The sequence below is a fragment of the Anopheles marshallii genome, chromosome 3 (genome assembly GCF_943734725.1).
Source record: "Anopheles marshallii chromosome 3, idAnoMarsDA_429_01, whole genome shotgun sequence".
Classification (NCBI taxonomy): domain Eukaryota; kingdom Metazoa; phylum Arthropoda; class Insecta; order Diptera; family Culicidae; genus Anopheles; species Anopheles marshallii.
This window is the reverse complement of record NC_071327.1, coordinates 43,546,892-43,567,193: the sequence shown is the minus strand read 5'-3', so window position 1 is coordinate 43,567,193 and position 20,302 is coordinate 43,546,892. Positions and strand designations below refer to the sequence as shown.

At 40.8% G+C, this 20,302-nt stretch overlaps 4 protein-coding genes across 4 annotated transcripts in view; 3 read left to right on the top strand and 1 right to left on the bottom strand.

Annotated features, from left to right (window-relative positions):
- Positions 1-1,474, top strand: part of LOC128715713 (uncharacterized) — a 41,795-nt gene extending 40,321 nt beyond the window's left edge. The window contains exon 14 of the mRNA XM_053810625.1: positions 83-1,474. Coding sequence (XP_053666600.1) covers positions 83-1,474 — 1,392 coding nt within the window. The remainder of the gene's footprint in view (positions 1-82) is intronic.
- Positions 1,475-8,675: 7,201 nt separating this feature from the next.
- Positions 8,676-12,983, top strand: LOC128711045 (group 3 secretory phospholipase A2-like). Its single transcript, XM_053805912.1, has 5 exons — positions 8,676-8,860; positions 9,238-9,407; positions 9,982-10,176; positions 10,905-10,992; positions 12,881-12,983. The coding sequence occupies exons 1-5, from the start codon at positions 8,676-8,678 to the stop codon at positions 12,981-12,983; spliced, it is 741 nt and encodes a 246-aa protein (XP_053661887.1).
- A 664-nt stretch (positions 12,984-13,647) lies between these two features.
- Positions 13,648-14,719, bottom strand: LOC128712116 (uncharacterized). The gene is made up of 3 exons (XM_053807012.1): positions 14,151-14,719; positions 13,926-14,072; positions 13,648-13,834 (listed from the first exon to the last, which is right to left on the bottom strand). Exons 1-3 carry the CDS (start codon positions 14,717-14,719, stop codon positions 13,648-13,650), a joined length of 903 nt encoding a protein of 300 aa, XP_053662987.1.
- Positions 14,720-17,358: 2,639 nt separating this feature from the next.
- LOC128714309 (zinc finger protein 774) lies at positions 17,359-19,457 on the top strand. The gene is made up of 8 exons (XM_053809185.1): positions 17,359-17,490; positions 17,562-18,150; positions 18,223-18,540; positions 18,619-18,746; positions 18,821-18,910; positions 18,991-19,080; positions 19,172-19,312; positions 19,389-19,457. The coding sequence occupies exons 1-8, from the start codon at positions 17,359-17,361 to the stop codon at positions 19,455-19,457; spliced, it is 1,557 nt and encodes a 518-aa protein (XP_053665160.1).
- Positions 19,458-20,302: the final 845 nt, after the last annotated feature.

Below are 20,302 nucleotides of genomic sequence, written 5' to 3'. Positions count from 1 at the left end.
ATTTGTAATCAATGAAAAATGTGCACTAATAGCAGCGTATTATTCCATTACGCAAATTAATTCATTTGTATGTTTTTCACAGTTTACCTCACGTGATCAGCGTTCCATGGCGATGCAGCAGGTGATCAGTGAAAATAATGGTAGTAAATCTCATTCTCCCAACGTCATAAACGTTGATTTGGATTCGGACAACGTACATCCGCATCATAGGCGGGATAGTGGCGGCATGAGTGGCAATAGTCTCAGTGGTGTGAAAAACATCACACTTGGCGAGTTGACCGAATCGATCATAGCAAAGGATTACTCACCGAATCCGAATCCATATCTATCGTTACGACCACCAATGATACCGTACGGTACAGCAGCAGCAGGCAACCCTGGTGCGGAAGCGATTTTAGCTGCCGATCAATGGAAACACCGACGACCAACGTCGATGGCAACGTCAGGCAAGGAAGAACAAATGCAACGTGGTGGTGGTGGTGGTGGTGGTGGTCACGAAGTTCAAAAAGGTCCAGGTCGAGTAACACCTGAAGATCGGCATATTATACGATTGGCGCAATCGCCCGGGCCGAGGAATAAGTTTCATGAATCCGTTTCACCTGACGCGCCACAATTCTTCCACCCGGGGCCGCATTTGGGACGTGTGGGAGGAGCAGGAGGTCCTCATGTAGGAGCCGGTGGTCGGGATAATTTTGTGCTAGATTTTTACGTAAAAAATCGTATCGTCGAGGCAATGCGTACGGAGGACGAAAAGCGTGCAGCATCCGATTCATCGATGGTAGTAGTGGTTGATGGAGGCAATAGTGGCAATCGAAATGTCGATCGGCAGCAATCTTCTCCCCGCAGTTTTCAAAATCTCTCCCCGCATCACACCCAACCAACGTCAGCTCATCACCTCGTAAAGGACATGGGTTTGGTTGATCGTAGCGGCACTCCGGCGTCTGGAGGAAGCGATGGACAGCAGCAGTCTCTCCATTCTTCGACTGAAGAACAAAAACAAAACCAGCAGTATCCGCCACATTCTACAACATCATCCTTACTGGCAACATCAGGCTCCACCACAACGAGCCCGGCGATCGTTCACAATACGTACCATCAGCAACCGTTAACGACCTTCACTACGCCGCCCACATACGCGTATCCGTTTAGTGCTCTAACGGTCGCCAGTGGGGCACCGCCCACTCCCTCTTCTTCCTCATCTGCAGCTACATCGTCTACAACTTCTATAGCATCAACGATAGGAACTGGCGGTAGTGGAGGTAGTAGTGTCGCTGGTATGAAATCAATCAATGCCGGTATGATTCTCACCGGAAGCGGTGCTGGAGTTGGTGGAAATAATTCTATTGGAGTGAACAGTACTGGCGGAGGTAGCGGTCCTGGTGGTGTATTGACAGATGATCGTCATACTGCCTCGGCCCTAGAACCAAAGCCTCTGTTATCTGCGCAGTACGAGGCACTCAGTGATGAGGATTAAAGGCGGTAAAAATAAGGAAAGACGGTGTAAAGAGATTGTATGGCTGAGTAATAGGTTGTGCGTGTTGGCTCGTTAAAATTTATTTGCATTATGAATCGGTTTTCCCTTTCGAAGGGTATTTGGTCTTAAACGGCCCAATTCAAAATGGTGAAGCACACAAAAGGAAAGCTTTTTTCTACAACGCTGATCAACACAAATTCTGTTGACCGAAGGCAAATAGTTCAAACTAATATTTGTTAAAGTGAAGTCCGATTTTGCCCGTCAGATGACTGCAAAATGTGAAATAATACAACATTTGTCTTAAGGAAGGTTTAAATACTGTTTCTTCTATTACCTTGAAATGATATGCTTACTAAAAATGTGGTACCAACCTTAAACGAGCAGAACAGTAAAGTGATCGATGAACAGGAGGAATGAAATGTTCCTCAGGAGTTAAAATCGTTAAACATACACACACACAACCAAACCAATCAATCAACCAACATACAACATAAACTATTTCAAGCGCCATACATTAGACAAAAGAGCAAGCAATAATTGCAGTTAAAGAAAAAAGTATAAAACAGAACACGTACGAAGGTATAGTGAGGTAGTCGTGCAGTTAATGGATTGAGAACAATTAACAATGTTTATTTGCTACTACTACCACTTACGTTAACGAAGAACTGGATATATTTGATTTGCATTACTGCTCGGTGCAATGTTTAATGTATTCCGTTTGTGGATATTCCGTATTATTTTGTGGATTTTTCAGAAACTCTTCGATAAAACTTTACGACCATTCAACGCTTAATAATGACCATGAAACAAAAATTTAAAAGCAAATGCTAGAATCTAGATTAAAATTGTTTAGTTTTTTTTTCATGTCACACAATTATATATCTATCATGGTATGTTCCTTGTTTGTCAGAGTTCGTGCTTACCTGTCTTATTATACCTAAAAGAACTTATTTTTTCCGTGTATTTTTTTTTTGAACACCTTGTACAAGAATATAAACAATATAAAAAAGGGAATATTATTTTCCATCACGTAAAAGCAAAATCAACCGTTTAAAATGGGAATTTAAAACTATGAGATTAGAAGAAAGAGCCGAGAGCATAACGATGTGTGACACAAAATATATTGAGTAATTTCAAGCAAACTAGATGCTTGTACACTCACACAGTAACACACAATTCTGAAAAGCAAAAAAAAAAGATAAAACCGATAATAAAAGCAAGATTATTACACACAGCCTCCAAAAGAAATGTTGTAACTGACGCAGATTGTAACATTACACATTATTAAGCAACGACAAATAGAACAAATTGACACGTGGTTTTCGAAGAGATATACCCAGTCTGCAGGATAGTTATGTTTTGCAGTAAAACAATGAAAAAGAATTCGAATCTTGCAAAACAAGTTTTTACAATATGTGTTAAATGGACACTCCTTGTCGCTGCGGCCCCAAAACGATGGGTGTTCAAAAAAAAGGAAGCAACCTTTACTGAGCTGAGCTGAGCTGATGTCTGCCGTTTAGAAATATCATGGCTTTATCATGCGTTTGAATTTCCTTGCTATACCATCATCAAATCCGATATAGACGCTTTTGCCGCTGCTAAACTGGCCTCTGATTGAATGAGTCTTTTGGAGTTTAAGCGCGTCATGTTGTATATTATGGGATACAACCATTGTGTAACAGATTGGAGTGAGTGCATGCAACATCAGGAGGTGAAATGATACAAATATTCTATCTCGTTTAATAATTCTACTGAACAGTATCGTAGGTGGAGAATGTAAAAGACACCGAAAGAGAAGATGTGAGAAGTAATGAGTGCAGATAAAAAGGAGATTTACAGATTTACTTCTGTAAGTAAACCAGAAGAAAATGGATTAGTAGAAAAAAAACGAAGAAGAAGGATAGCAGCTAATCGTTCTTAGAAAGGATATTACTCAAATAGACGAGAACCGCACACTACTATGTACAGTAATAAACAGAAGGACAGAAGAACGACCTGCAAACACTTATACACATATACAAACACACATACATCCATTACGCTGAAAATCAACTTACAAAAGTGGCGTAATCTGTTCTTTGTTAATTTTCCTTTAATGAGCTTAGTTTACGGCATTATATCGATTACGATTACGTTCGTTTTATTTTCCAACGAGTAATTTACCGATTACGAAACATGATTAGAGTATGCATTAAATAGCGGATGGAGGGGGGTCACACTGGGAGGTATATTGCAAATTTATATGTAAGAAAACACGAAATACATCTGAGTGAATGATAAATGGATGATAAACTTGTAAAACGGAAATACTAGGACAACCATACAAATAACGCTGCACGAAAGCTGCGAGTAAGTACTAGTGGGAGCAGTCGTAACACTTGTAGTAGATGCAGTGAATATATAAGAACGAACTGAAGGCAAGAGAAAGAGAGAGAAGGGAGAGAGAGAGAAAAAAAAGAAACAAAATGAACCGATATGATATGAATATAAGACCGAGTAGATAGTGAGATAACACGTAACTAAAAGTAAAAAAAAAAACAAAGAAGTACAGAAAATAAAGTGAAAATGTAAAGTAAAGGCATTTGGTTTTGTTTCTTTTTGAATTAATATTCTATTTTATTATCTGTTTTGGGTGCTTTTGTGTAAAAGTACATACATTATGTAATATTTATTTATTGTTCTATATTTTAAGGCCGCTTGGTTGCCGAACCAATCCTATCAACTAACCCTGGAGTGAAGGAGGATTTGAAGTGTAACTTACAGGCAAAGTGGTACAAAACAGTTGCACATGTAGGTGATCGCATCTTTGAATTACTTTAACACCTCGAATAGTACGTAGGTGTTAATGAGGTAGAAGCTCTGTAGCGAGATTGAAAACTTTATTTGAATAATCCTTTTCTCATTGACAAGAGGTGTATACGATGGTGCTCGTATATGTACTGGAGTGTAGCGCTGATCTCGGTCAGCTTGAATAGCGGCTGAAGAAGGATACAGAGTGTAGACGTATGTGAATTGAGATCCAAACCCGTTGGCGAAGCGCAGCGAGGATCCCCTTATTGTCTAGTCTTGGTGCAAACTGGACGAGACAGGATATGGAAAGATCCATCTGCTGGATGGGAAAATTTGTACGCTTCCTATACGCTTGCCGTAACAACAGGTAGCATTCTTTTTACGAAAAGAAGAAGATCAACAAATATTTATCAAATCTTCGATTCCAAAGTACCGATGGCGTTCAATGTTGTGTAATGGGTCCGACAGCCTAGACATGTCATTAGAATACAATCCGTCGATCCAGTTCACATATTTATTTCAGGTGTGCACACAACGGCAGAGAATACGTGGCAGGTTCCCGACCGGATCGAGGAGGAGTGGTTACAAGTGTTTGTCATCAGACTTCCGGTTCCGCTTCCAGCTTTCTGGTTGCTTTGTGAATAGCCTCACTATGTGGGTAAAATATATTTGATCTAACAATATTTTTAATTCTAACTCTTTATTTTTGACAAATTTTTATGGTTAAATCCTTTTATCAGGTTAAGAGCAAAATACTTAGATACTTTTTTTAATCGGTACAAAAACCTCAAGAGGTCTAAAAAACCTGCTATTTTTGGCATTCTGTGACTTTATTTACCCGAAGCTAGTCCGCGGATAGCCAGTCCTGCGTACGGGGGATTGGTCCGGCTGGGATTTTGGTCCGGTCCGTTCGTGTGAAGACCGGCGACGCTGCCATCATTCCACCGGGCCGCCCCTTAGTTACTGGATAATGTAATTTAGGAAGAGAAAGGTACCTTAGGGAAAAGGTAATAAAAGAAAACGTAAATTTGTTGAACTAGTTTGAAGTTCTCCATAGTCTAAAGAGTATAGTTCTCTGGGGAAAAATAGAAAGAGTACAGTATACAAACAGTAAGCACGACTGTCTGACAGAAAAAAAAACTGACTTTGAGTAGTAGTAAATGCGTTGCTATAATGCAGTACGGTTACTAAGATTGGTATATTTAAAACTTTAACCCAAAGCTTTTAAGGTTTAGCTTGCATGCGCATGCTTTATTAGTCAGTCGCATCTCAAGGAGAGTGATAGAGCGTGATCCAAAGAAAGAAGCAAAATATCATCCAAGCAAGCATGATTGAACAATCTGGTGTCTAAGATCTTTGATTGATAATCATACAAACAACCTCAATGGCGCAGCTTCAGCAGCCGCACTTGATCGTTGGCTAGGACCCATCGTCACATCATTCGATCGTTTGGCGGTGAAACGTACACATGCACACATATTATTGGCGGTCAACGGTCTTCGTCGGTGGTCAGCGCGGTCCGCGTGGTTCGCGCATCAGTTGACATTTGACTTCGGAACGATACGCATCGGGATCGCGAATGATCGTGGAGCTCTAGGGTGACGTGGTGTGGTTGAAAGTGTGTACTGTTTTCCCAAAGGAATACGTTTTTCCAGTTAAAGGGGGAAAAATAAAAGGTAAAGAATGTTAAATTTTCTGATTTTGAAAGCTACTACGCAATGCGCAGTGTTTTAGTGGGTAACGATGCGTGAGCGATGCGCTACGAGTGACGTGATAAGAACAACAGAGTGCAAAGGTTTTCCAAAACGATTGAGTAAACGAGGATTAGTGTGGAATCGTCGTCGTAATAAGTGTTTAATGAGATTATAACGAGAAACACTACTTTGTATCCAGAATTTGAAGACTGTCTTTAGTTGTGGGTTTTTTACTAAATCGTTACTCAGAAAGTTGCTGTATTCTGTATTTTGGACCAAGAATTAAGATAACCCGTGACATCCTTAGGACAGAGTGTCGCGCAAGCTCCAGCCTTAACTTCTGCACCATCGCGCACATGTGTCCCAAGTGAATAATTTGATTTAATTTGATTGATCAAGAATGCGATATAATTTACGGCAAAAAATAGAGCAGCGCTACGTGACGGTTCTGTTCGTAAATTTCCATTGCAACATACGTACTGGAGAATGTTAGTCATGTTGCATGAACATTTAAGAACGACTATGATTAATAGAATGTGAGATTCTTAAAAATATGTTTAAATGTATTTCTCTATGCAAGAAAACTTATTTATTTCAGTCTATGATGTAATGTTTGATTGTTGAATTAGGGTGGGTCAGCAGTGACAAGCCCATAGAATGATGTTTCACACATTTGCATTACTGTAGGTGTGCCCGTTGTGTCCTATTCCTTTTGTTTGCCAGAACATTACTAACGGTGGTATGCAAAACAGTCGACAGCATTGCGTGATATGTATTTATTTGCTTATAAAACTCGCAACAGGCAAAACGTGGTGTTGCAAATCTTTCGACCGGCAGATCAAACTTTTAACAACCACCCACTCCAGACCAGAAGGTTGTGAATTCGAGAATAAACCAACTCGAGGGTTGTGATCGAAAGAAGATTTGAAGGTCATTATGATTATCATAAATTCGTTAGCAATGGAATTGTTGGAGGAATGGAAAAAGCACACGGTGATCAATCGCTAAGATCAATGGACGTATATTGGCGGATCGTTTTCGTCTCGCGCATCTTTCTCGCTTCTCGAGGTCAGTGTCACCAAAGCAGAAAAAATGCCGAATAGTAAATGGTCTGTTACGGTTGAATCTAAACACAAAAATAAAACACAAAACCGGAAAAGCAAGTTTCCATCGCACGCTGAGTTTATGTGAAATTCGTGCAGCTCATCAATATTCATCGATGTTTTTTTGTGAATGTCGGGAATGTGACGCAATATGGATGCATAAATGCGTCCGTATGAATCTGAGTGTATGTGGATGTATTTGTTGTGCAGAAAAAAAAACAATAGGAAAATTATTGTGCAAAAATCTATTAACAAAAATCTAGGTCTCTGGTTGGCCGTGGGTGGAATGAGGATTCCAAACTATTCTGTGCTTTGGAAACGGAAAGTTCATACAACTTTCTTTTTTGGTTAAAATGCATGCAATTAATTAATTCAATTCATTGGCATTAGTCAAATATATAATTACAATATTAAACTTAGTTATTGCAATGTAATTTTTCATACTGTCGGTATCGTATCGGTATCGGTATCGGTATCATGATCGTATACCACAATCGTATTGACAAATTGTCTTTCAAAATACAATATTATGTTTTTAATTATGTATTTCATTTGCTTTTTTTATTTGACGAAACCATTACTGATCATGAGTTTATGATCATTTGGTTTAGCTGTACAGTAGCGATGAACTGTCCCTCCATGATGGCTCTAAATAGTTCTGTCCCTTCTGTCCATTAGGAGGACCATTAGAAGAGTTGGTTATTTTCGACAAAACGTTATCCATTTCCATTGGAAAAAACTGTTTTGTTAGTACCTTCAGTCGCTCGTTCTGGGAGATGCCTACTGGTCAGATGCGACTGATCTCGTTTGAGACTTTCACATAATCTATCGCCATTTTGTACAGGGATTTCTTGACTGTTTGGACGATTGTTTCTATCTCCTGGGAGAACGCCGAGATAATTTTGCCCTCGATTAAGATTATACTGCATTTCACGTTGACGTCTGTTGTTGGCTGACCAGCTCAGGGCTTCTATTTGACGCTCTGGTCTTTCTTCGGATTGTAACAAATATTTTAAATGTCAGGTCGATTTTATTGTTGTCTGTTAACAACAGGAGAGCTACAATGAACGAAAAAATGCTTAGTTCAACGATAGGTGATAGGGAACTAGTATAGTATTGCCAAAACAGCGAAACAGCAACAAATTAATGTGCAAATTATGCAATGTAATAATATGCGAATGGTTTTAAAATGAACTTAAAGTTCGACAAGAATTGAAATTCTAGTACTTATTCCAGTACCACGTGAATAAGGTTACTTAAATGTCCATACCAGTACAGCATTTAAGTTTTAAACAAAAGACAAAAAAATATTATTAATAAAAATATTTAAAAAACTTAAATGAGGATGACATGATGATATAGATCATCCTTCTTGTAGTCCCATAATTACAAATTGTAAATTCTTCAACTCGAAGAGGCCAATCGATCATTCGAGGCAATGTTCTATTTTACTTTAGTAGAAACACATTTTGAAAAATATTGCAAACTGAGAGTGGTTGTTTAACTTTAAAATTAACTGTAGCAGTAGATTGCATTCTGTAAATTCTATATAATTTATGCGTAATGTCCCGAGTAACGTTATCTACACGATTGTGGTATTTACAGCTCAAAACGATGCAGCAATCGAGAATGTCTGGCGTCAGTTGGGGTTTTGGGATGGTATGTTGGTTCATGCTGCAGGCAAACCTGTTCTATCGAACGCAAGTCGCATGCAGCTCCGTTCTAGTGGCCGACTTCCGGATGACCCGCATGGTCGAGCTGAGCAGTCGACCTCCCTACTGCAAGATACACTCCGATCGGTAAGTATGCGCGTTTCTTCTTCAATAACTTCAGGTAATTGACCCTGCCCGCACTGATCGAATCCTGCGCTGACGAATCGAGCGGCAAAGCATGTTGAAAGGGAAATTGAAATGAACGACAACAACAACAACAAGAGCAACGTAAAAAAAAAAACCGGTCCATGACCTGGAGACCGAACGTACTTGCCCGGAAGTTCAAGGCAATGGTGCTGCAGAGCGGTATTTCCACAGATGCTCCGTAACAACCTGTTGATTGAAACATTAACGAAAACATGGCACAGAATTATGAATGTCGTTATTTATGTTTCTTCTTGAAAAATGAGTTATTGTTTATTTTTGAAATCTTTTCTCTTTTCCCTTTTTTGTTTTGTATTTAGTGGAGATATCCAACGAATGTTGCTAGCGTCGGACACAAAGAAGATGCGTCAAGTGCCCCGCGAATCGGTAATTGCTTTGGAGGAAGTTTGCGGCGAAGCTAGCGATATCTCCGGAGAGCTGCAGGGAGGATTGGGTTTTATCTATCCTGGCACCAAATGGTGCGGACCGGGTGAGTGTGTTTCGGCACGTGCTGATTTTGCACGAAATGTGTGATCAAAGACATCCAGGAAATAGTACAAGGAAGTAAGACCATGCATCATCATGTAGCATTAAAAGTTTATGTTTCTTCCATTTCCTGAATCTTCTCTTCCGACTGGTTAGAGCAATACACAATTCAAGAGCTTAAAACTTGAAATGTAACCTATACGCGGGGCAGTATCGTAAACAACGACTGTCAGAAGAATAACAAAAAAAAAAACCATCATTCAAAACGCCGGAACGAATCGTTTGGTTACCTTTTTCGAGTACATCTAATCTTTTTTGCACCTTCTTACTGTCGTAAATCTGATTAACCTTAAACATTTAGACATTTGAGTGGATTGAGCAAACGTTCGGATCCTTCTTTGGTTAGGTGGAAGTATATAAAGTGGTAAAGGACGGTAAACGTGTTTCGCTATTTAACATCACTTGTACGTTGGGTTTTTTTGTTGTTGATTTTTAGCTGTGATTGGAAACCGTTTTGCCCAGACAAAGTACAAAGTATCGCTCTAGTGCACATAAGTCTAATTGAATCATTCTTACAGGTAATATTGCAACAAACTATTCGGACGTAGGACGATATGCTGCCGAAGATCAGTGCTGCCGGGAGCATGATCTGTGCCCGAATGTGCTGCTGCCCGGTGAGTGTCGCCGTGGGCTATGCAATCGTGGAACCTTTACACGGTCGCACTGTGATTGTGACGCGCGGTTCAGAAGGTGTTTGCAAAACTTAAACACGGGTACGTAAGTGCAAATAGCATTTGTTACGGTGGAATAATAGTAAAATGCATTGGGAGGCAATGAAGGCTTCCGTTAATAAGATGATGGTGCTAATTGAACATATTTAATCGTTTGTACAGTAATTTTTGATACTATTGAACCCGTTTATCTTCCACTATTGCGAGAACGATATCACTGTCAGAGGAGTATAAGGACAAAGTTTAGTACAACGATTGCGAAAAACATTGATCAAACGATATAACACGATAACGATTTCTTTTCAAACGTATTTTGTGTAGGGTGCATAAGCCTGTAGGTATGCTATGTGCTTTTAAATTAACTTTGATCGAGAAATGAAGATGCAAATTTGGAGAAGAACAATACAACAACAGGGAACAACAATAAAAAATTTAAAATATCTTAATATCGTCGAACATCGTAGCCGCTAGTGGTTACAGGTAAACCATAAGCAACCAAAAACATTACTTTCTCTGCTTACTTACTTGTGTATGATTAAGTTGTATGTTTCTACAAAAGTTCCAGTAGTTTTGCTTTGCCTCATTAACATAAATAACGTGTGGAACAAGCGACTATAACGGGTTGCTGTAACGTACTGCAAAAACTGTTTAAAGATACCCAGATTAGCACGCCGTATGAAGCAACATCACCGTTGGAATTGGTGGTTGATCGACCGAATGTTATTGCTTTTTTATTGTTTCAATCTCGTTGTTTCTACTCTACCCCACAGAAACGGCCAACACACTGGGTGCTATATTCTTCAATGTCGTCCAGGTGACATGCTTCGGCGAGAGAAGACCGTGCTCGGTTTGGCAAAGGTTAGTTCACAACGGCCATTTTCTAGTGTAGCGACAACAGGCCGGAATGATTGATAGGGTGAAGGTACGGTGCAAAGAAAGCAAGATTGGTGCGATCAGTGCGATCACTTTACAACCACCGAAAAAGACGCCGCGGAATCTCGCTCTAGCTTGATCCGATCGAACGACCAGGCAGCGCGGGGTTTTGTAATCCTCTTCCGAAGCTACAGTCGTGGCTAGTTGATGATGATTAGCAAAGACCTACCAACCGGCGCAGTTTTGGTGCGGATAGCACTTTCAAGGGTGTTTTGAGCTGCGTTTCGATATGGTTGACACAGCGTTGAATGCGCTTAAGAGGATGGAACGGTCCGGTTCCAATAGGCGGTCGTATGGAAGATAAAGCGCGCACAACGCCACGCACTAAAGAGCACCAGCGCATTCGACTGGTCGCGTTGAACGGTTTAGTTTTTTCGGCCATTGCTTAAAAAGTAACCGGTAGTGTTAAGGCCTGCAAAGGTGCCTGAGATCGTGTGAAATCAATCCGCGGCGGGATGGGTGACGATGCAATACAGGTTGCTGGTTCACTGGCAATGCGAGCAAACATAGGGATGTGGGTAAATGTGGGGCCGGCGCAGACGAATGTGTGAACTGGTGGTTTGCGACCTTGACTCTGTAGTAAGTGTGATGGCTGGCGCGATTCGGTTGGGATGGAGAAAATGAAAAATATTTTTGTAAGTATCAACCACTCGAAATTCAGGGTGAACGGTAATTGATGCTGAGGGTGACTGAACGCGGAAAAGCGAAAGTGTGGGGCTGACTTCCCAAATACGGTACTACAGCGGCAGCTAAGGAAGATTGCTCGAAGAATGACGCGAAGGCATTAGAAACACTGCATATTTGACACACGCGCATAACACAGCACATAAGCTAATGTACCCATTTTGATCGAACCATTTATCACCTTTTCAGTGACGGCCACACCGGCTATGACTGTCCGATACAGTTCTACCGTTCGGGAACATACTATTTACCATATGGAGCCGCGTACAGCAAACACATTTCCTTACGGAACTCGAGATCATTTGATGTAGGAAACAGCAACGATATTACTGATGGGAATCGTTTGAAAATCGATTCGTTGGGTTTAATATCGCAGAATTTGTTTAAAGATTTGTTTGTGCGCCCATTACATGGGTACACGCGCTATTTCATTACGGCCAAATCGATCGTCTATGGTTGAGTATGTTACACGATCGCGGTACGCTCGAATGAAACTGCGCCTAAACAGTATTGCATAAAGATATGTATTTCGTAGACTGATTATTGAGTTGAGTAGTAAGTATCGCTACAAAATGGGCGAATAGTCATTAAATCTCACTGAAATTGAAATGTTCTTCGGAAACTGTACACTCTTCACAGTACCTCAGATACTAGTAGCTTTAAATATCGGTTTTTTTTGTGTGCTAAAGTACACCCAATTGAACTACTTGCGCACATGCTGGTACTCTGTCTGTGCTGGTAAATTTAAATTTGCATAAGAAGAGCCAAAAGAGTGAAAACGGTACAGTAAGAAATCTAATGTCAGAAAAATGAAAGCGGTGGTAGCGGAAGAATGTAATGCCTTGGCCACGGCGGAAACAGCGTCTTGCGGATCCAAAAAATAGAGCTCATGGACAATGGTGAGTGCGAGGAAGTTTGAGTTTGAGAAAATGATCGGTAACCGGTTGGTTCGTTTAATGCTTCAGGTGGTGGTGCTGGTATAAAGTGTGGGTCATTTTAGAATAAGCTGTGTGTGTGTGTCGTTCATTATTCTGTTTTTTTAGTTCTGTAAGGTTACACCATGGGAGTTGAACATTTAATCTCATTCTTCACTTTCCTTTCTGTTGCATTGCCATATGTTTACAACCAGAGTGGGGTTCAACCAGACGGAAGCGGACGAGCTTTGTTCGCGGTGGAAGTATCGACCGAGCGAAAAGTACATCCCCATTATGCAGCAAAAGTCCAACAAATAGTTCACCTCCATGTCCATGCGGAGTGGTCCGGATGTTCGGATATTGATTCGGCCACTGAAGGTGATGGCTGTTTGGGAGCACTACTGGACATGTACAAGGACATCCCTCATAAAGCAATGAGCCAAAGACATTTGATAAACCGGACGTGGGTGGTATCCGCTACGGAGTGAGCTCCATGAATCCGTCTACTATTAGTACACCAAAATGTTATTGATCTTGATGAGCACCGGCTGGTTGTATGATCATTCTCAGGTAAAAGTATGTAACACTGTTGCACAGTAGAAGATGTGACACATGCCGAATCTCAGTTTAAACTGAGTTTTAATTGCAGTTTAAACTAAATTTCAAATAGACAGAAATGAAAAGAAAATAAAAAATTGAAAATTATTTATCATAAAGTATACAAAAGTTATCAACAGTAAGGACATGTAATATGGTTTTAAATGACTATATGCGATAAAAGATGTGAAAAAGGAAGGTTAAATGATCGACCTACTTGCATAAAGCAACGTTTATTCTGTAGTTGTTGTAGTCTATAGAATATATTTGAAAAATTGTTAACATATTTGAAAATGTATCTACGAACATCAGGTAAAATCCAAACATGACTGTTCTCTTACAATACATTCTTCTCCGCTATTCGGTAGTCCTCAGTGAAAAGATATTACGGCTTCGACATTTTACGATCAAACAGTATGTTAAACCAGTCCAGCTCGTAACGATTCTCCACCTCGGGAAAAATGAACTGATTCGAGCTAAGGTACGGTATGTCGAACCATTGCCAACGTTTGACGTACGAATTGTCCACCATGTACGTTAGGCAGCGATCGGCGGTGAACAGCCCATCATTTCTGCAACGAAGGTCGAATTGAGTTACGGTTTGAAGGATGAGTACTCGCTGTCCCACGATCACTTTGAATGATTGGAGAAAATTGGTCTCACCTCTTTGCGGTACATTCCATCACAGGGTGCTCGTAGTCGAAGCAGTGATGCTGAAACTTTGTGTATATCCACGCTACAGCGTATGAAAAGAAGGTAGAGATGTTTTGCAGGCATCTTAAAAACTCCACATCACAGTTACACCGTAGTCTAGTTGATGTGGATAGAGAAACCAATAACACGACCATTGCAAAATCAATACTTTTTCGTCTGGCGAATGTGAAATACCTGGTGAATATTTGCGGTTTGTATGGCAGATCCTCGTATCGTTGGTAATCCCTGCGCTGCACTATTGTGTCCGGACACTCGTCGTGCTGTTTGCAGCACTGATCGATGCTGGAAAAGTATGCATTTTGCACTGTGCCTCCATCGACGGACCAATTTCCAGGACCACAGTAGTAGGTGAGAAATTTTAGACCACCGTACAGTGGAAGCAAGGATGGACCGTGATCTGCCTGCAGCTGATGCTGATCGTACGGATCTTGTGTGTGTTCCACCTCTAGCTGCTGTTGGATGGCATCGATCAATTGCTGATCGTAGTAGGCAAAGGCCGGATTACTCCAGGATATGGTACCGGTGCTATTGATCAGCATGTAGTCCTGCAGAATGAGCGCCAGCGTGGGACTGTAGCCATTATCGTCCAGCGAACGGTAAAAGGCGCTTGCCGAAGTCGCATGATGATCGCTTGACACCGTTGTCAGCTTAGTCGACACAAACTCACACACTGTGACTAAGGCGGTACTTATAAGTATAATGTACGAGCGCACCATTTCATTGCCAAACACTGACTGAGCCATTCCCACGTGTGGGAAGGATCGTTAGTGAGTGCTTTTTATTATAACCTCAAAACGCTAAACACAAACTGCAAAGACTTCATCTCAGTCAGGTTGGTGTGAAATGGTTTGGAAAGAGGGCGAACAGAAGATAGTTTGTAGAGTGCGTGGCGTAGATACGGCCACGAGCAAATGAGTGACAATGAGGGGAAGAAAAGCCTTCAGAGTTTGAGTCGAAAAGTCAGCTAAGCCGTGTGCTCCTAGCCCGTTCCATCCGTCAGTAGAAACGGAAGGTCGGATGTTGTCACACTTATCGTCATTTATGAATTAATAACTTTATCTTGCTGCGACTACTGCCGGTGCTTCGCGCGTTGATTATCACGCGGCGCCTTCTAACTAGTGACTGCTAGCGAAACACAGCACCGCAAGTGAGTTGCAATGCGGTCCCATTTCCATGGCACTGTGCGGTGCTACCGGTGGGTCTAGCCTTAGGGCGACGGGAAAGATAGTGAAACCATTGATGGATTATTCATTACCATCGGTGCAAGATGCAGAATAGAGTGTTTCTCCGTTTGTACCGTATTTGCTTTGGACGTGGTGAGCTAGGCAAGGCTGACCGAGTGTTTTGTTTAGGCAGCAAACAGCAATGCCCTGCACGTTTTCAGCGCTCCCGTTACCTTCAGGAAGATGAGTATGGATGTAAGAGTGTGTCCATGAGCGATCTGCAGATTCGTACAAATGCTACGCCACAGTCATTTTGGGAGGAGAGGGTGCGACATCTCGTCTACTGTTTATCTTCTTGCATAGCTCAAATAAACTTGACCTTGTATAAGGCAGCAACACTTTGACGAATAAATGAAAATTCATACGAATTACAAACAATTTACATCATGAACGTTGTATGTGGTTATTCATGGAGCGTGTAAAACAAAGCAATTGGAATAGGATAAGTATTTCGCTTCTTTTGGCTTAGTGTTGATGGTTTGTGTCCCGGCTTGATAACGACTGGAAGTATGCAATCGTTACTCTTTTTTACACCACCTACTTTTTACGCGTTTGTTGAAAATGGGAGTCAAGTAGAACCACTGGTCTCTGGACGCTTTACTTATGGAAGGTTTTATTTCCCTAATCAATAGACACTATACATAGGATTTAGTGGCAATGAATACTATTGCAGGAATCATTGTAGAAAAACAACGTCATCTCCCAAACTTTTTTTCCGAAATTTGTTTTGTGTCTTCTGTGCGCCACTGCTCTATCTAAATTGCCAGGTACCAACCCTTTACTGTCCGGATTTACCGGATTATTCCGAATTATTTCCGGATTATTTAAAACATTACTAGTAGTCATCACCGTCCTACCTGCTTAAGAATGCTTTGCTTATTTTAGAGAGGAATGAAAAAAAAAATCTCCATAATTTAGTCCGGCTACCGTTGCGTTATTTGTTTTTGATAAGAAGTATTCTTGGAGCGGCACGGTGGCATGATGGTAGCGACGCTGGTCTTCACACGAACGGGCCGGACCAAAATCTCATCTGGACCAAAATCCCATCTGGACCAATCCCCCGTAGCAAGGACTGACTATCCGGCTACGTGGTAAAATAAGTCGGCCAGGGCTGTTCTAACGAAAAAAAAAAGAAATCGATTCTTAGTCTTAGGTTTCGACGTGACAAAAAATAGGGTTATTTTGTAAGTATCTTTAACCATTTACGAATTCGGCGTGAGAAAAATTAGGGTTATTTTGTAAGTACCTTTAACCATTTACGAATGGGTCAAGTCGATCTTGAAGCACAAAGGACATCAACGGACGCATCAACGCCATCACTTCATTTGGGCTTAATTTATGCCTACCACGCCTCCTCTGTCCACCTGAGCGACCTAAAAGCACTTTACGGCATGGGTGTCATTCTCATGACATGACCAGCCCTCCGGAGCCTGGCGAGTCTAATCCGCTGTACGACAGTAAGTTCGCCGTACAGCTCATAGAGCTCGTCATTGTAGCGGCACCTCCATTGTCCTTCCTGTCCATTGTCCTGTACAAATAAAATTTGTACAACAATTAATAATACCTGCTCAGTATTTAATTTTAATTAAATTAAATGTATTGTGTTATATTATATCTGGATAGTACTGACAAAACTAGTCGTATAAGATAAAAATTATAAAATTAGTTGTTGTTTGTTGAATGATAATTGTATCCAACAATTATTCATCAAACGATATGTAACGGACAAATTTGAAATGTAATATGACAGCTTAACGATAAGTTATGGACTGTCAAGTTGCTGTGTGTCATTCGATATGTCAAAACCGATTTTACGACGCTGCCATGTTTGCATATTTTCGTCCGATAAAAGTTTTTCCTTTTGTTTACATCGAAGTGTTGATACAATTTGTCGAATAACTGCTTTAACGCTGAACGTGTGGTTTGCGATAATTGGTTAACATTGTACTTTGAATTCAGTTTACCGACCGGTTCAATGTTGGGGTGGGACTGATCGTACGTAGTCGTTTGCAAAGCCTTGGTCAGCTAGGCGCTTGATGTATGTGTGTTGGGCGACGACTGCACGAAGTTCGCTGAGTAGGAACAAAACCTTCTAAAAGCAATAGATAGCAGAAATTGACGATTGGTAGATTTTGTAGTGGCAGGCACCATTGTGCATAATGGAACAACTAATAGTAAGAAACATCGAATTGGACAAGATTTGCCGTATTTGTTTGGCGGTGAAGAAGGAAATGCGCCCAATTTTTGGTGACATGATCGCGAACATGTTGATGGAATTCGCCAAAATACAGGTTAGTAAATAACGGTTCGAAAATGCTTATGCGTGTCCATGCATAACGCTGTATTCGTATCATCATTACAGATTGAACAAATGGATGGTTGGCCGGACAAAATTTGTGTACAATGCATCCACCAAGTTAGTCGTTGCCATGCGTTCAAGACGCGTGTGGAAAGATCCGATATAGCATTGCGGCAATATATCAAAGGGATCACGGTTACGGTAGAGCCGGAAAATAAAGATTGTGTTCCAGCAGAAATTGCAAAAATGAGCCTAAGCCCACCCAAACTTCAACAAGTGGCCCCGGCGATGATGCCACCGCAGTTACACGAATTACATATCCAGCGGGCGGATATGCAAGCCATTCAGACTGAGCCACCTATGGCAGCTCCTGCCATGATATTGACCAGCGCACAGCTGATTAATGCCGGAGCACAGATTATTAACACTGGCCACATAATCACTACGGCGACTGGTCAGCAGATCATTCAGACTACCCCGCAATTCCAAGCTGCCTCGATTGGTCAGTTTATACAAGGTCCAAACAACACCGTACAAATGATCACGCAAAACGGCCATCCTGCACACGTTCTGCAAATTCAACGCACCGCAGACGATCGATGTGAGATAATAGTGCAACCGGATATGACCGAAGCCCAATACCTGGAGAATGGTAATGAAAGAAATACTTGCTTTAGTTTGATGGCGTCCGATTCTAACCACTATTCTTGTTGTTATTAAGCAGTTTCATCTGTGCCGCTGATGGTGACGGCTCCGGCAGCAACTACAGCGCTACCTACCGATGGAATGCATGCGCATCAATTGCAGACCCATCACCACATGACAATGGAGCAAACCGAGCAAACAGAGCTGGAGGAGAGTGAATCAGAAACGCAAATGCACGAAGAAAAACTGGAAGCAGATGTGGAATATGTAATACCGGACGATGAAATGATTGAAACGGACGATATCATCGAAGAGAGTGCTGGCATCGAAGAGGGAGATATGGAATACTACGCCGAAACGGAGTGTGAAGAGTCGGATGATGAAGAAAAGCAGATCGGTAAGCCTTTTTTAAAGAAATAGGTTGTCATTAAACTGTTCGAGTAATGGACGATTCCTGTTAAAACGTTTTCCACAGCGGAATTCTTAACGTATCAAACATCGTGCCCCAGCCCCGGACGTTACGTGTGCAACCTTTGTCATAAGGAATTTAATCAGCCGAAATGGCTCCATCTTCACATGTCATCCCATACGAATTGGATCAAGGTGAGTGATTGCGGTTAGCAGGGTGTTGTAAAATTGGTTTATAATATTGTAATCGTGTTTATGTTGCTTTTAAGGCAAACTGTAAAAAGCAACCGGAATGTGAAATTTGCCATAAAAGTTTTCGTGGACCAGGCATGTTGCGAATGCATATGAAAACACATGAGGTAAGAAGAGTAGTAAGTAGTAGAAGATTAGTACCATTATTGTGGTTAAAACATTCGTTTGTTCCTTTTCTACTTTAAAGAAGGTGAACAAGATACCTACATGCAGCATTTGTAACAAGGAGTTCAAATCGAAATCGATACTGTATCGCCATCGGCAGACACACTTTGAGGTAGTATGATTATTTGTATTTATTCGTTAGTGTCCCGCTACCTAAATTGCAATTGTCCACACCACGCCTAACTCGCTTTGTATCATATTAGAAAAATTTCGAATGCTCCATGTGTGAGAAGAAGTTCAGCTCCAATTACCAGCTAAATATCCACGAGCAGCGTCACAAAAAGCCGAAATGTCACAAATGCCCCCACTGTGATAAAGCATACTTCAACGACACGGAACTAAAGGTACATTTTTTTTCTGTTTATCTTTCTTGTGTAAAGAATCTAATGTGTTAACGTGCAATGCATTTCTTCATTTTAGAATCATATTCAACAACATTTGGGCACAACCACTAAGCAAAACAAAAAAATTGCCATCAGCAGAAGTTAATCAAAAGCAATCTTCGCGTATTTGATGCAGTTATGCTATAGCAGATACTAGCGCAATAAGTAAAATCTAAAACTAGAGCAAAATATTTATCACGAAAATTACGAAACGCAGCAACTAATTATGGCACATTTTACGGAAATATGAGAGCACACATCCAAGAGCTTATCGAACGGGTTTCGAGATCTTATCTAAAACAGCTCTAGCATGGAGTTAGTAATTTTCCGTACATGTGCAGAATGATTTTGTTTTGATATGTTCTAGCGTTGCTATTATCGAGGAGGTTTTTTTTTCTCACTTTTCATTACCTAATTGGTGCAATTGCATAGGTTCCAGTGATCATCACAAAAGGGCCTCTTCATTATGTACAGGGTTTCGGATCTGAACTGCAACTTTTATTATTTCAAAATTATCAAAAATATAGTATTGGTCATATAGGTCAAAATTATAGTTTTGAGAACAATTATTAGCAATTTATGTTTTTTGTAACTTCCACAACTATGCACAACTAAAACCTTTAGACCGTGGCCACTCAACGTATGGGTAATCGTTTGAGTGCATAAACTATTCCCTTTTGGCAGTAGCTACAATTTAAACAAAGTTGCAGTTAAACTCAGACACCCTGTAGTAAAACTATACCTTATTAAGGATTTATATATTTTAATGCCAATCCTTCAACCTTTTTCCAGACAAATGACCAAAATACGTGCTAACTTAAGCAGAAAAATGCTATTTGTCTTTCGGTATTTTACAGCTGTACAATTTCGTTTACTGTGCGTAACACTGTGTTTAGAGATCGAGTTGAATTCGCTGTGGTGGAAGTTTATTGGAATTGAAATCTAAAAATA

Excerpts from the sequence above, each read along its gene's own strand:
- LOC128714309 (XM_053809185.1), top strand. The coding sequence starts at position 17,359 with ATGGAACAACTAATAGTAAGAAACATCGAATTGGACAAGATTTGCCGT. Across the intron at positions 18,151-18,222 it reads AGCCCAATACCTGGAGAATG|TTTCATCTGTGCCGCTGATG; the intron begins GTAATGAAAGAA and ends GTTATTAAGCAG. Across the intron at positions 18,747-18,820 it reads CCCATACGAATTGGATCAAG|GCAAACTGTAAAAAGCAACC; the intron begins GTGAGTGATTGC and ends GTTGCTTTTAAG.
- LOC128712116 (XM_053807012.1), bottom strand. The coding sequence starts at position 14,719 with ATGGCTCAGTCAGTGTTTGGCAATGAAATGGTGCGCTCGTACATTATA. Across the intron at positions 14,073-14,150 it reads AAACCGCAAATATTCACCAG|ACTACGGTGTAACTGTGATG; the intron begins GTATTTCACATT and ends CACATCAACTAG. Across the intron at positions 13,835-13,925 it reads ATGGAATGTACCGCAAAGAG|AAATGATGGGCTGTTCACCG; the intron begins GTGAGACCAATT and ends CCTTCGTTGCAG.
- LOC128711045 (XM_053805912.1), top strand. The coding sequence starts at position 8,676 with ATGCAGCAATCGAGAATGTCTGGCGTCAGTTGGGGTTTTGGGATGGTA. Across the intron at positions 8,861-9,237 it reads TGCAAGATACACTCCGATCG|TGGAGATATCCAACGAATGT; the intron begins GTAAGTATGCGC and ends TTTTGTATTTAG. Across the intron at positions 9,408-9,981 it reads CACCAAATGGTGCGGACCGG|GTAATATTGCAACAAACTAT; the intron begins GTGAGTGTGTTT and ends TCATTCTTACAG.